Source organism: Haliaeetus albicilla, chromosome 27 (genome assembly GCF_947461875.1).
Source record: "Haliaeetus albicilla chromosome 27, bHalAlb1.1, whole genome shotgun sequence".
In the NCBI taxonomy this organism is placed as follows: Eukaryota; Metazoa; Chordata; class Aves; order Accipitriformes; family Accipitridae; genus Haliaeetus; species Haliaeetus albicilla.
Window position 1 is genome coordinate 2,813,330 of NC_091509.1, and position 16,364 is coordinate 2,829,693.

Here is a 16,364-nt window from a genome sequence, read left to right on the forward strand (position 1 = left end):
GGAGAATATTTCTGTTCTGTCTCATTCTGTATTTTCTGTAATTGAAGAGGTTCAGGTGCTCTAATAAAACCCAGCTCTCGGGTTTTGTGTTTTCCCTTGGGGAAAAGAAGCAGGCAGGCTCTCCTAGAGCCCAGCTCAGGGACCTCGCAGGGGTTTGCTGGCTTGTTACCAATAATAGAAATGATGGTAATGAAACATCTCCGGGAGCTTCACGTTTCGTTTCTCCTTCAGCCCTCATGTCTCAAAGGTAACCTATTTCATTGCCAATATTGAGTGCAGGGTTGTTTGAAAGTATTAAGGCTCCAGTTCAGCAGAGGTCATGTTTTATTTGATTTTGGCCAATTGGCAGTTCCCTGTGTTTGCATCTGCTCCTGGAAGTAAATGTCGTCTTGGTTTCGGTGCCAATGCCAGCAGCAGCCGAATGCTTCCCGAGTGCTTGGGTGTATGGGGGGGGGGGGGGGGGTGATCTTTACCACCACTCTGTCCCAAGGCTGGCAAACAGAAAATCCTGAGCCCCCACCTCTGAGGTCTGACATCGAGCCTTTTCCAGTATCTCTGGCTTCCAGGCTGAAGAACCTGGATCCAAGCCTCAGATGGAGCAAAATTATTTGAACTGAGCAGGAAAAACCCATTTTGTGCGCAGACCTCTCATCTCGCAGCAGCAATCTGTCCTGCCACTGCCTTCCATGGTACCTGGCTGATCTGTGCCCCTACGGTGGCCAAAGCTCCCAGGCACCTGGAGGAGGGATCAGGGTTAGGAGTTTTCAGCATTGGTGTGTGGATGCCTTCCAGCACCCACTATGGTCTTGCACGTGCATGGCATGTGTCTCCTGCTTCAGGAAATGCCAGACTTGTTCCAAAACAACTGTCCATGGGCAGTAAGTCCAACTTGAGCATCCTGAATACAACAGTTTTTGGGTCCTCGCAGTGATTTCAGTTCTCTGAAAGACATGAAAACCCTACAAGACCTTCTTTCTGTGTCCTTAAGAGTGATAGCAGAGCTGAAATATATTGATCAGAAGCTAAGAACAGAAGCTTTTCTGCATCTTCATCTGAAGAGTTAGGTTTCCAAGCTTTGGTTTTCAGATTAAAAAAAAAAAGTATCTGGGGGGAGGCAGTCATATTTCGTGAACAGTTCAGTATTGTCCAAAACATGACAGCAAGCCTCTATTTAAAATTACGGACAGACCTCTCTGGAGCAGCCCTGCCATGCTCCCTTTTCACAGGACTGCCAACGTAACTGTGAACCCAAACACCTGGACTGGGAAACTGCCTCTCCATCTCCATTAAGGCTCCTTTCACGACACAGATTATTGTCAGACGCTCTTTGCATCTTTTGCTTTCTGACCGATGATTGTTGCTGTCAGCTTGCTCTTATCCCATTTATTATATAGGTTGTTTTATTTGTTTTTATTGCTTCTTTCACCTTTCATCTAATCAAGGTGCATTTTTTTTGTTGCTTTTTTAATCAGCGTGGCTTTTTTGAACACATTTAGGGCATCTTTTAAAATGGTCTTCAACAACTCAAAATTAATCACTCCAATTATTCTGGTAATTTTCCTCCCAGTTCATAAACATTTTCGGTGGGGCCCTTCTTTGGCCACAGTGTGTACCTGTATCAGTGCCCAGCCATGGACTGTATTTGGGCAAGGCAACAAAAGTGGGGCATGGCAGATAACTGTTAATAAGGAGTTTTGTTTGGTGATCAGTTCACCCTAATCCATTAGAAAAGGGCTAAGACAGCAGTATTCTGAAGGTAATGAGTACTTTGAGTTGGAAAATAATCAGGGTATGTTTCTGAAGCTTTGAGGATGTGTGATTAGGAGCCACCCAAGACACCCCAGGAGCTGTGCCTGGAGCCATGACAGTGCCGCGATGTGCTTATCTCCCTCTGGGTACAGTGAAACCAGAGTCAGTCAATCTCCATTGCTCCCTTTAGGGTACAGTATGCGACAAGGAGGAAAATTCTTCTCCTTTTGAAGAGGTCGCTCAAAAATCCCCAGTCCCCAGGCGCAGGCTGAGGAGCAGCAAGTTACCATGCGTCGGGTGTTTTATGAGAGATGCTGGGGGCTGGCTCCTGCCTCCTGGCACTTTCTTAGAGAGAAAATAAATCTTGAATTACCTTGTTTTCATTTCCAATAAAACTGCATGTTGGCAGTTGCCTTGGAGCTAATAATCTGACACGGTGCTGTGCGTCTGTGAATGTTTGTAGCATGGGTGTGCTGGTTCTGTGTTTGAGACTGACAGTGCAGCACTATATTGTTGTTTTCCTACCACTATATTGTTGTTTTCCTACCACTATATTGTGTTCCCAGCACATCATAATAAAAAGAAACACGAAGGTAGGTGATTTATCATAATACAAAAATAAAAGGCATATTAATGTAAATTATGCACATCATTAACCCCAACTGTTGCTCTAAAATGGACACAAATTCTGTAAGAAAATCATCTTCAGGTTGAGCCATGACAATTTGCTCTGAAGGGCTTCCCTAGAGGTGCTGGAAGACCCATGTATCCTCTTCTCTTGAGGTCTGGAGAGCTGGCTTGCAGTCCTCTTAATGCACTAACAGCAGTATAAGGTGCCTGTTCCTCCTCAGGTGCTGCACTGCATTACCCAGGCAGTACCCCCAGGCATGCTCCTGCTCCACCAGCAAATCAAGAGCAGGTCAGGCAGCACACACAGGATTCATCGGGCTACGGTGGACGTGGACCTGTCACCATCCGCTCCTCCTCTGTTCAAGGCAGATGAAATCAATGGCACAACTCATCTCATCCTGCAGTAGATGTCAGATAAGGGTAGGTGAACTACACACCACCCCAAAGTGCTATGTGTCCCCTCTGGCTGTGTAGAAAGCCAAAAATAGCCAGCTCGGATGTCTAACTTTGATATCTAATGCTGCCAGAGGTGAATCCCGTGCCATGCTGCTGTGTTTTCAAGAAATGGGGAGGGGGGCTGGAAATTGGTCTTGAATGCCTCCTCCTTTCCAATTTCTCCCCTTCCTTTCTGCTCACTCTTTACCCTCTTCAAAGAGAGACAAGTCAGTCTAAACTCTTTCATCAGATCACCCTCATCAAAGGCAAGGGGGCTGCAGCCTGAATGGCATTTCCCAGTCCTCTCCCATCACCCAGATTCCTAAAGCTGGTTTAAAGTGACTTAAAACCTTCCTGTGTAGAATTTTCCCTTGCAAAAATTAGACCTCATGAAAATAAATAATTCCCAGAGGAAATTTCAATTTGATTACAAATATTGACTTGCTTGGGGGAAGTTTTTTTTAAAGAAAAATCCATTTGGAATCAACATTTTCAAATTAAACATGTATGTCCGCTCTGTTATAGTACTTAACTTGGAAAAATACCAATTTTTTTTCCAGTGGTTGGGGATTTTAGGAGTTTCTTCCATCCATATTTTTCTGCAAGAGCTGAACAAAAGAGATGCCTTAAAATTGGGCAAAGCAGGGAAAAGATTTGTTTTAATTTCAAAGGATTAAAAAAATGTAATATGAAATGCTGTAAATCATTTTCATGCTTCTAAAAAAACCCATAAAAATGCATAAATATGGGTATTAAAGCTGTAGCCCCAGGAGATGCCTGAGCTGCAGAAGCACCAGGCAGAGCAGACGTGGTGGGTGCTGTACCTCTGGCATCGCTGGGATGGTCTCCATCACCCTACTGCTCCCATTTCCAGCAGGTCTGGAGTGATTTTGCGCAGCTGTGGCAGCCAGGAGATATGGGAGATGAGCAGACTGGTGGGAAAAACTTGGTGGTCCACTAGCTTAGTGGTGGCATCAAGCTTTGCATGGGCTCCCCATCATTTCTGGCTGAACCCATGAGCATGGGGACTCTCAGCATCCTGTCTCCTAAAGGCATCCAGGCCAGTAGATACTTGTATGGGTCACTGAATTCAGTTTAGGGCTTCACACCGCACCAAAGTTGTACTTCAGACACCCCTCTGCCCTTCTGGGGTTTGGCCCTGCTGGACAAAGCAAAACCCAACTGCTTAGGATGCGTATTTTTGGTTTTTTCCCCCCAGATTCTCTCTTTCTCTGCTGAGAGTGATCCTTGTGCTCTCAGAAACACTGAAGTTGAGCTGAAACTCTTCAGAAACCTCATGCATTTCAGGACATGGGGTACTCAGGTGTGAATGTGTGCTGCTTTTGCCACTTTATGGATTATAAAAAGGTAAGAAATCAACTTAGCTGCATCCAAGGTAGGAACTTTACCACAGGAGAGGGGCAAATTGTTCTTCGTATGGGAAGATCCTGGAGAGCTCTGTGTCCCGCTTTGTTTTGGAGGTGAAGGAGTGGGTAGGAGGAATAAGGAGCTGGAGGAACAGCAGCCTTCTTCTGATGTAGACAAGGTTTCTTTGCACTGACACTTGTCCTGCGAGAGGTACTGACGGGGGCCAGCCTTCAGCCGAACATGCCTCTGCCAAAATAAAACAAACCCATTTATTTTAAAACTAAAAAACGATCATCATAAGTGACCCTGCCTGGAGTTGAGGGCTCTCTTGAAGCCTGAATCAAGGGACAGAGGGGTTAAGCTCTCCCCAGAGCGGGGACCACCCCAGGTCCCCAGCAGCACCAGCTGTTCAGGTCCCTGCTGAAGATGAGCAAGCTCTAGCAGAGATGCTGCTCACTGGAGGCATCCAGGTATCAGCCAGAAATTACTCCAGACAGTGGAAATGCTTTTTAGGAGCACTTTATTAATAGACACACATAACAAATCGCTGATAACAAATGCAAAAAGCCCTTGGACTAAAGGCCTGTTTGCCCAGGCAATATCCCCACTGAGCGCAGCAGCCATTAGTCACAGCGGGAGGCACAGGGAGCAGCTCTCTCTGGCAGGAGAGCCACGCTTTTACATCAAAGCAGGAAAATAAATGCCTGAACTGTTTACCATAGCAAAGGTGCAATTTCTGCACCTTCCCAGCCATACCCTAGCATGCACGTGGGCAGGCGCTGGGCTCCAGTAAGTGATGCTCGAGCCTGTCTTACTCCACACGTGGCACAGCAAAGCCTGGAAACCTGGTTGCAGTCCCCTGTGCCTGGTGTTTGTCTGCGGTGAGCGGTGCAGGTGTCCAGCACTTGCTCCATGATTCCTCAATACTTTTCTCAAATAGTTGTGTTTCAAATACACTGTGCTGTGCAGACATGATTAAGGTGTTTAGGACAACGGATGCTGCCGATGAGTATAACCTCTCTTAAGGTTAATTAATCATTTGTAAACCAACCTTTTTATGTATGCATTATTCATCAGTACTCCTGAACTAAAGGGCCAGATAATTTTCAGCCAATGGGGTTTTTTTGTCAAAGTATTTAGTTATTCCAGCTGAGGGCAATTGCTGAAGTACAGGGAGAGCAATGCCCCTGGGTGCCACCTCCACACAGGAGGCTCATGCTTGCCCGTCATTTAGACCACAGCCTGGGTTTAGGCTGGACCGCAGCCCAACTGCAGCTTTTCTTCCCTACCTGCATATTTCTTCCTTGAAGCCTGACTGACCTTAAACTATCTTGAAGACTCCTCTCCAGGAGCTTGACATTTAAAAGTGCAGTGACAGAAAATAACTTCTTCTAAAAATATGTGTAACTTATTTACCAGCGCAAGGAGAGGGAGAGAAGAATTCAAATGAAGGCATACATATACATCGCGCTGCTCGATTGTGACTTTTCGCTGATGCTGCCTGGTAGCACTGCTTGCTCCTCCAGCAAAACTGCTCCTTGCGTTATGGTGGTATGTCCAAACGTGGGACTGGCTGAGCAGGAGCAGGTATAAGGAGAGAGGAGAGGGGATCCCCATGTCCCCTTGCGGGCTGCAGGGAGAGCACAGGGCAAGGCTCCCATCTTGGGGGACCCAAGGAGCTGATTTAATATCTCACAGCCACCAGAAGTGGAATGCAGGAAAAGACAAGCCAGCATTTATTGAGAAAACACCCCATGGATCATTCTTTGTCATATTACATAAATGAAGAAGAAAAAAAAAAAGAGAGAAAAAAAGAAATCAAAGACTAAACACTGCACAAATCGGTGAGCTCGGTCCTCAGGAAACTGCTTATATCTCCATGGGGAAAAGGCTCCTTGCACCCCATGTCCTCCCAAGTGAGAGCAGACCCTGCCCAAACAGGGTCTTCACCCCCTTCCCCATCCAAAACCACAACGTAGCTGATTCTCCTGAACGTGAGGCATTCATGTATCTTTAATTATTGTTTCAGCCACATAAATCCATGCTGAATTAAAATTCATGATGGTTCTAGGGTACAAGTGCAAACAATTTGTTCGGTAAACTTTGCTCTAATTGGCATTCTGAAAATTTCCTGTTAATCAAGCCCCTTGGGCTCGGTTTACCAGTGTAGTTCTGCCTGCGAATGTCAGTGCTCGGAGGGTGCACGCATGTATGCCGATTTCAAGGGTCTTTATACGATATTAACTCATACACCTTGTCCTCACATTAATTTGCAAGTAATTTTTTAACAACCTTCTGTGGCCCTGTCTTTTATCTCGCTGCTTCATTACTCGAGGCAAGCAAGCAAGCGGAAGAGCATTTGTAAAACCCAAAACAAAATTGCACTCAGAAACGTCTAGGATCTGAGCACAGAACGCCCCCGAGGGTGCCTGAAATTTCTCCTTGCAGGAGCCGCCTTTCCAGTGGCACTTGACTCCAAGTGGCCACAGGAGAAAGGAGAAGATATTCAGGCCAGCACAGTAAATGTCAGGCGTGCGAGCGGTGCCGCTGCTTGGAGGCTCCGGCCAAATGCGCCCAGAATCGGGGCTACGGAGGTGGGTAACGCTGTGGTCTTCCTAAGCCGAGGACATGAACATCACCTGAAGAGTCAAGGCACGAGCAGAGCTGCTTTTTCATCCCATCCCCGTGTGCATGGAGAACATCAGAAATGACTCCAGGAGATGCCAGGGTCTGGGGGGTTCCTGCCACCAAGCCCCGCTCCCCGCATACCATCCAACATGGACCAATTGGCCGATTCTGTATCTTTTTCCCCAAGCAACAACCTCTCCCCAGTGATGCCCAATCGGGCCCACCCGGGACCACTGCCGGAAGGATTTTAGGAGCTTTCAGTGATCCCTCCCTTCAGTTTTGCAGCCTTATCAGGCTACTCCTTAACATCCCAAGAGATTTGGGAATAGGAGAAGCTATGTATAACCTGACTTTCTCTTCCCACCAGCACAGTAAGATGGAAGAATAGAAATAATAAAATAATGAGCATCTGACAGAGATCAGGGAAGTGGTGGAGAAGCTCTCTTGGATGGAAATACGCAGTAAGGAAACGTATGAGAACTGGCAGTTCCCAGAAGAGACCAAAGATGGTGCACAACAGCAAACTGCTCCCCTGTGAAAGCAGATAAGAAGCATAATTAGATGGCATTACAGCGGCAGCAGGGTCTGGAAGCTGGAAAGAAATCATATGGAAAGTCGAAATGGGCACGTGCCTGGGGGGAGAATAGAGGAATAATACAGGTTCACAGCATGAAAGCGGCTAAGTCTGCATGTACAAGGTTTCAGAGGCAACCAGCAAGGGTCTGCAAATAAATTAGATGTAAAACGAGAACAGCAAGATGTGTACGGATGTACGTGTCTGGGGAAGGAGAATGGACTGAGCGTTCAAAGCAGAAATTTGCCCCGTCTCCCTTGCTTCAGTCTTTATAAAAAGGTTAATTGTGAATGAAACTTAACGAAACAGGCTTTGAAGGGAACTGTGGAGAAGGCCAGCATAAGGAAAGAAGTTTAAAGCCATTTGGATATGTCAAATGTACTCAAAATGAGAGGATCCGATGAAATGCACCCAAGAACATTGAACCTTTGGTGGTTATCTTCAAAATTTATGAAGGCCTAGAGGTCCCTGGAGATGAGGGAAGCACCTCTCTTTAAAGAGGATATTTTTTAAAAAAAGTTTAAAAAATTGAATAATCATCTTAATCTGAATTCCCTGAAAGAGGCTGGAAGAAAGTCTTAAATGAGCAACTTGTAAGATGTAAAATGATGAATAAAATCAAAGAACATGGGTTTGTCAAGAAACAGTCATGTCAACCCAGTTTATTTTCCTTCTTTGATAAGGCAACAGGCATACTTGAGGATGGGGAAGCAGAAAACACGAGGGAGGCCTTTTGCATTTTCCCACTGGACAGCCTCAAACGAGCTGAGAAAACACCCTCTAAAAACAATCAGAGCTCAACTGGCAGAGTAACCGCTCCCGAAGAGGAGGGATCAAGGGAGAAGGAGGTTTCTCCAGCCTCCACTATGGCTCTAGAGGAGGGGCTGTCAACCTTCCTCTCCATACAGCCGATGGGATGCCTTCATCCAATTTGGCAGCCCACAGCTTTGCCCAAGGACAGCTCCTTGCCCAAGGTCAATTGAGACTAAACCTTTGTTATGCTGATTTATAGCATCTCATGTTGGTTTATCCTTAATTTTCCCATGACATCAGCATTCCCATGCATGTTTAAGTAGAAACATTTTGATGCAGCATTATTCCATATTAATCTCAGATATTGGCATCGAGCCGAGAAGATGCTTTAGGTGGAGCTTCAGTCACTCCACCCAGTTTGGAAATGGTGCAAATCTGTACAAGCAGCTTGCAAAGCCTGCATGTGAGTGTGGAGGCTTTGCTGCTCCACTCCTGTCCCTCCGGATGGACAGATGGACTGATGGATGGTGACCCCTGCAAGCCTCAAACAAGGGACTTTGTGAGCTGTAAGAACGGCTGCTGGAGGAATGCAGGAACAGAAGCTTTTGATACAGTTTCAAATAATGTGTAATTATCAGGTAGCTGAAAATTAGCCCATCTGTGCCTCGGGAAAAGACAATGAGAAGTTATGTGTTACTAATGGCTGAAAAGCGCTGGCAACACAAAACAGGAAATTTTCAGTAAACTTTTTTCTTAAGGTAATGTAATTACATGCTGTAATCCCCAAATCTCCTGACTTTTTGGTGGGTTTTGATAAAGCTTATGAGGTCTTCATCCTCCTTTCTTTTTCCTCTCCTCATTGCAGCAGCACAGTCTTTGGCATTTCGAGCAGTGCCAGCCGTCTGGCTGGGCCACCTAAAGCAGCAGATGTGGGTAACATAAACTGCCTTCACAACAGAATAGCTAACGACATGTATCAGGTTTTTCTAAAGCAGATTGTAAATACCCACCGTGCCTTTGCCACAGCCTAGTTATCTGAATGCAAAGCACCCGAGCTTGTAATACTATTTTGGATAAAATTTCTGTGCCGGTAGAGTTGGCCAGCCAGAGTCTGGGTCTCTGATCCAGGTCAATGCACACACAAGCATCAGCATGGTTCAGATTTAGGACCCCTTTTGTTTCCTCTGCTTTTGGTCCCCCCTGATCCAGCATGCAAAAAAAAAAAAAAAAGGCATGCTTTCTTTAAGTGCTTGAGGATCCAGTGATAAGGTCTTTGGGGGTTGGTGAAGCAAAACTGGAATAGCATAAAGCTCATGCAAACAGTCCAGACAGGGTAAATAGCTCATGATTTTTTTATTCATACTTTTGTCTGTGGAATAACTGGGAGTAAATTGCTTTTTCCTTTCCTAGTCCAAATTATTCAGAGAATTTTTCTGCTGATTTTTGCTATTCTCCCTTTTGAGAGCGTTTGCTCTCGAAGATGGCCCGCTTAACTCTGAATGGAAAGCAAATGTTGCCTTCACCTTCAGTGAACTTTGAAGCAATTGATTTTTACCAGCATAAAAGAAGAGCTGAGAAGTGACAGCTCGTGGGCTTTGTGGAGGATGAATTTTGCCATTTCACGATTGTCCGTGCAGAAGGATGCAGGCATCCCAGAAGAAAGATGACAGATGCTCTTTCGACTCATCCCCATTCAGCCACCAGCCCTGTCCTCTTTCACACGTGGGGTCCCCAGACCGCCAGCTTCTCTGCAGCAACCGTGCAGACGCTTTAAGCAACCCGTAATAGGGAGGACTCCAAGGAAAATTATTCTTGCTAGCTTTTGTCTGGTAATCTGAGGTCAAGAAAACAAACTGCTTCCTCTCCACTCTCTCCAGCACTGTGGCGAGAAATGCAGCCAAGCTCCGGCACTGAGAATAAAGGCAGAGTTGGCACAAACACAGGAGCTTCTTAAATGAGTTTGCCATTAGCCGGAAGGGCTGCAAATTGAAGCGAAGATAAGCCCCTTAGCATTTTACTTCTTTAATCCAAGCCTCGTAAAAGCGGAGATGTGTTTCTATTCAGTGAGCTTTATACAGAGGCAGGTATTTCATTTACCCAAAACCCCCCTGGATCGGATAAATTATTAATGTTATTTATAATGGCAATTCTGCCATTCAGCAACTTCTTTTGGATCCCTACGCTTAATCTCGCTGCTTAGCATAAGATACACTCCAGTTAAAAGGCAAAATCACATTCCCTTACAAGGCCTGCAAAATAACAGAGTGCTGAGGTGCCTGAAAAAGGGTTGTAGTTTAAATTCCGCTATAAAGACTAATACATTTATCAGTAGCAAACATAAGCCCTGATTTCCACTTGCTTGTACCCTCCCTGCATGCTGGATGGGGCCTCACTCACACACATCAAGAGCCGTCAAAGCTACTCATCGAGACCGATGGAGATGCAAAACGCTAGTGCTTATACAGCCTCTGTAAGGCTGTTTTTGTTTGGTGGCTGCGTGGAGCTGTACAGTGAGACAGAAAGTAACCCTGTCCTCTCCTATAATGTGTCCTATAATGTGTCCTGCTCTGGGACACCCACAGCCATGACTTCAGCTTCTGCAGGCTGAGCCCTACACCCACCCCATGGACCAGGGTGTTATCAAGGGCAGAGACACCAGAAGAAATTTCCAAGCATCTTATCAAGCAGAGGCATGGGGTTCCGCAGCTGGGTGATGGAGTCAGGATGCTCGGAGTCCCAAAACAGGTCCTCAGAGACCCTGGGAGAGCTGCCACCACGGTGGCATTGTGGATCTTGGCCCCAGCAAAACCAGCACAGCACGTAACCATGAGGAACAAGGGAATAAACATGAGAAGCTGGGAGTCCTGGAGCATGGCCAACATCGCCATTTCAGTTGCAACAGTGGGACACGATGGACCAGTTCCCACAGCAGCGTGCCAGCGCTGCCAGGTAAAGCAGCACCCCTCCTGTCAGCAGGGTGGCAGTGGGTATTTGGGGGTTAAATGCCCACAATGAGGAAGAGGAGAGCCAGCATCTCCCCAAAAAGATGTGCTCAAGCCTCTAGGAGGGGAACAATGGCTCCTTGCTCCCACATCAGGACTACACATGGAATTAACTAAAATGGATCCCCCCTTGTGGCCCCATGTACATCCCAGTAGTTGTCACAGCACAGTTGCACGCAGCCATAAGCCGTCCTCCAAATTTGAGGGCAACGTACCTGTTGCATGCCAGGGAATAGCAGTGCATGGGAATTGCCAGGAGGTTTGGAAAATTTCTCATGAAATGTTTTCTCCATGCAATACGTATGTTCCCCAAAATCCTTTTTTCAGCATTTTCGTCTCCAAAGGCTGCACAACAAACTGCTTAATTGAGCAGCCAGCGCTGGCTGATGTTTTGTTTCAGCACGATTTGAACCAAGGCAAAGTATTTTTGTTTGCTAAACTCGTTCAACCTTTTCACAGTAGGGTTACGACAGCAACGTGTATTTTTCATAGACAGCATTGCCCCTAGGGAAGAAGAACTCGGGAGGTTCAGGATCTGTTTTTTCTCCTGGGCTGGGTGCCGGGGACAAGTGGCGGCTCGTGGGTGGCAGCGTGGTTTGCCTTTGATCAGCCACGAGCAGGGAGGGCTCCTGCAGCTGCGCTTGAAGCTGGAGATGTCTAAGCTACGGGCACCACAGAGAAGCGCGCTTTTATGTCAAAACGACTTATAATAAGATTTTAAGTTTGTTCAGGGAGCTGGAATGAAATATTTAAACACAGCATCATAGTAGCATTTTATTCTCATGAAAATGCTGAAATGCCATTTGCAAATCAGAAATGTTTTAAAATTTGCTTTGAAATAGCAGCGTCTTTATGCAACTGTTTTGTCTTTTTCTTTCCAGGAAGAAACAAATGGGGGGAAAAAAGCTGAGATATTGGCCATTTCCTCACAAATGAGACGTCTGCTTTTCAGTCTGTTCTGGTGAGTGTTTGGAGCCATCATTCCCATTTGGAGCAGGGAGAATCAGCCTTGAGAGCAGCCTACGTTGTTGCATCCAGCATTCAAATGACATTATCTTTGTTTCTTACTCTGACGATAAGACATTTGGGTTGGAGAACTCCACTGGGCATTAGAGCTGCTCTGAAGGGTTTGCATGATTTGAAATAGATGTCATAAAAGAAATAGCAAGTTCTTGTATAAAAGCACAGCTGTCCTACTTTTTTTTTTATTGGGGCAGTTTTTACTTTCTTTAGGTACAGTTTATTCATTTGCAGTTCTTAATTTCCCTATGTATATATTACATATACAGCTTGTTTCAGTCCCTCCTCAAGACTTGGATAGTTTCTTCTCCAAATCCTTGCTGTTCCCAAGCAATGCATGACTCCAGGCAGGTAGCCCAGAGCCACCCAAGCTCTTTGGTGCTTGCGTCTGGGTGGCATTTGGGCCATGCTGAAATTCAGTCACTGTAAGTGACTGAATTTTGAGAAGTGAATTAAACTATTTTCAATGGGAAAAGCAGTTCTTTAGGCAGTTCTGGCCAAATTCGGCATTTGAGGTTCAAATCACTATTACGAAGGGTTATCCTATAATAGTGACCAAAATATACTTGAATTCAGTATCTCAGCAGGATCAAAAAGGCCCAAATCCCTTAAGATGATGTCTGACTTTAAAAAAAGACCTTCTGATTTGTATACAGCTTGTTCATACTTTTTTTAATACAAAATTCAAAGAACTGCAAGGATAAAATGTTGGCAAGCAGCATAAAAAAGTGCTTAAAAATAACATATGAAAGCTTCAGAAGAAACCTATAACAATTATCCAAAACACTAAGGATCCAAAATAGCCAATATGGTCGAAAAGAGGAGTAGAGTAGGCATAAGAAAAATCCTTCCAAACTGAAGGCAGACCTAAATGGAGAGTGTAGATAGAAGCATGTTTTGGCTAGTTAAATGCACAATGATAATGTCAGGTTAGTACAAGATTTTAAGGCACAAAAGGCAGCAGCCAGCATGTGTAGGACAGACCTAGGAACTTCCTAGTCCCCAAGCTCTGGGGGAAGCTATGGTGGTCTTAGGGGTTTCTCTTCAGATCAAGCTGACCATACAAAATCAACGTTGAGGAAGCCAGCAGATTTCCAGCCTGCAAACATTGCTCTTCTAAATCCTCCCAGAGCTTTGATCCAAATGAGCCATTGTAAAGTCTCTCACAAGTTGTAGATGCTCTGTGAAATAAGATAAAATCAGCCTCTTTTAGCAATGCAGTAATCAGGAGCTCACATTGTCTCCAGCTGATCCCAATTTCCCTGTTATTTCACCAGCTCGCTGATGTTTCAGGCCCTGCTTTCTTGCTGATGAAGCTTTCACAGCTATTTCCAAGCACCCAAGCCTGCACCAGCCTCTCTTGCTGCTTCTCTCAGAGCCCCCCTATGCACATCTATCTCCCAGGCAAGTAAATCTGGCTGTGATTTCTTGTGCCCTAAAAGCAGATCCTAATCGATGATGTTCCCACCATACGGACGGAACAGCACTTAAAATGTAGCCATGCTTGGAAACCTACACATAACTGGTGGCATTTTAGCCAATGCTTTTGGCTGTGTGCCTTCCTCACTCCCCTGCTTCTTGCTGCTACAAAGAGGGAGGCAAAATTCCTGCAATCATGGTGCAGGTGATTAGAGGAAATTGCATTGCTGAAGCACTTCGTGGCTGCAGCCGTGCTTCAGCTCTTGACTTGCCTGCTGGTAAGCTGCCAGAGAGAGGGAAGTGTAGGCATAAAATGAATAGCAGAAGAGATTGCAGGCAATTATGTTTCTTAAGCTGTTAACAGGATTGGCCATTTGATAAATGAGAGGATTTGGGAATGTTTTGTCACTGACAAGCCATTGTAAGATCTGAGTGGAAACGGGAGCGTTTCTCTTCCGTAGCGCGAACAAGAAGGAAATTCTCCCGGGATGCTTACGCACCATGAAATTCATCTGAAACCTGGATGCCAGCGCATGGAGGCAAAAGGACAGATATAGGACTCCTGCTGAAAAAAAAGAACCAGGTCTCTTACATATGCAATTAATTTGGTTTTGCTGCCCTTCCAGTGTCCCTAGAGGCTTCTGTTCTTTTGTGGTGTGTCTGTCCCGTCCCAGCCCTCATCCCTGCATATGGTTTTTGGTGCCACCAGGGCCCCTCAGATCCCTCTGTCTGCTCCTCAGTGGTCTGAATGCCTCTGTCTCCCCTCTGGTACCCCCAACCTCTTGGTTTGCTTTTGCAGTTCCCTAGCTAGCTGGAGAGGCAATATGGAAACCAGCGCTGCTCTATTTGTCCTTCTGCTCCAATAGCGCCCCTCGGGGTGGTTTTGGGTACCCCTGGAGCCCCTCTGTTTCTTTTGCAGCGCCCTCAAGGGCCTTGGTGTGCCTTTCGGCATGCCCCAGAGCTTTCAGTCTGCTTCCTGGTGGCCCCTGCCCTTGGAAATCTGTGTGCTTTGGTGCCCTCAGGAGCCTTCCATGTGCTCTGTGAGCCCTCAGGACTATCAGTCCCATCACGCAGCAGTGAGGCAAGGGCAGGTCCCATGGTCTCACAGCCATCCACATGGGGATGGGATGCAGGGACGCATCTTTTTAAGCCATTTGCCAGTGAGTTGGTCTGAAGCAGAAGGAGAGAATGAGAGCTGGACCTGCTCTGGGGGAGAAGAACCAGGACTCACCCCAGGGACGGTGCATGAGGCTGCTTTGGTGCGAAGGGTTTTGCTCTGCAGCAAGGGAAGGTGGTGTTGGCAAAGCGAATCCCACAGTTTAAAGTCATGTTAAAAATTACCTCAGATATCAGCGCTGTGTGGCCAGTGGCTCCAGGCTTCTCCCGTGGAAGTGGCCCTCTCTGCCACGACCCCCTGGAGGCTACATCCTGCCTGGTCCCACTTTCACTGCAGTGCCCAGCACTGGAGGTCAGAGAAAGTGGTAGGCAAAGAACAAATAAAACGCCCTTGTGCTGCTTTCTGGGGCTGCTCCGCAGGATCGGAGCCCAAGGCAGCCCTTGTTTGTGTGCAAGAGCAAAGGTGGAGGTGAAGGCTCTCCCAAATCTCCATTACAGCTTTTCACTTCTCTGCTTTACTGGGTTTTTAGCAGCCAAAGCCAGGTTATTTGTGTTGGTTTGGTTTCCCTGCAGTTATTAGCAGGGAAGAGTGGCTGGGAGGAAGCTGGTGCCCCTCAAATGTCATTTTCCCAGCAAAGCCTGGGCAATGGGCAGAGGAGACACACTCCTGAGAGCATTCTGGAGCAAGGGCTGGGTGCCCAGGGAGGAGAGGCAGGACAGGGACAATGAAGCTGTTTTCTTTGTAGCACATCCTGCGCTGGGCAAGCAATAGCAGAAATTCATCCAGACAGCCTGGACATGCACACAGCTCCACCTCTTCCCCAGAGACAGGATAAGCAGCCCCCTCTCCAGTGCCCCTACCTGGGGAAGAAGCTTCTGTGGTCCTGCCTGGCTTGCATTCCCAGTAGGCACAAGCTGCCTATCCCTGAGGAGGAAGGTAAAGCAGCAGCTGCCTCTTTGGGAGGTTTAGGTGGTAGGGGACACCAGTAAGTTCCTGCAGTTTTATATTTGAGCTCTTCTCAACAGCAAGTTGAGAAGTGAATTAAACAGTGGTGATTCAGCCTGAACAGAAAGAGACATCATTTGACCTCAGCTGCATTAGGTGGTAGCACTATCCCAGAGGGACACAGCCTTTGGTGGGTTCTGCCCTTGTGCCCGCTCCCCAGGCAGGGGCAATGTCCTGCCCATGAGTCATGCTGCAATTAGCCAGTTTCTGTACCAAGTGCAAACAACCCCCAAAATTGCACAGGGATTCCCTTTTGGGAGATAGGTTTGGTCTGTTCATACACTCTGCTCGAGCACCCAGGGCTCTTAAGAACAGCAATCGCTGCAGAGACTGGCTTGTGTGGAGGCAGAAACCCTTGAGCAGCAATTTTTATCCTCACACAACTCCTATGGGCTGCAGAGTGAGGTCTTGCAGCCACTGTCACCCCCTGCCTTGGCCGTTCTCATGGACCTTGCCCCACTCTGGCAACTTCTCTGGTGGGGCCTGCCCCCATCCCACCTCTGCACTTGCGCCTCATCTCTTTACGCTGTAAAGGAAATCTTTTGAGAGATTTCTCTTAAAGGCTTCTTTATAAAGGAAGTCTTTTTTAGAGACTTCTCTCAAAGAGTAACAAGGTGAGAGTTAAGTGCAGAGGTGGGCAAGGCCTGACTGGAGCGGCACATGC

General features: G+C 46.6%; 1 protein-coding gene across 3 annotated transcripts in view; it reads right to left on the bottom strand.

Moving 5' to 3' along the window:
• Window positions 1-2,280: 2,280 nt before the first annotated feature.
• LOC138682301 (uncharacterized) overlaps window positions 2,281-16,364 on the bottom strand; it is a 51,771-nt gene continuing 37,687 nt past the window's right edge. For all 3 annotated transcript variants that reach the window (XM_069772378.1, XM_069772377.1, XM_069772380.1), the window contains one exon: window positions 2,281-4,428. In XM_069772378.1, the coding sequence (XP_069628479.1) occupies window positions 4,135-4,428 (294 nt within the window). In that variant the 3' untranslated portion in view covers window positions 2,281-4,134. The remainder of the gene's footprint in view (window positions 4,429-16,364) is intronic.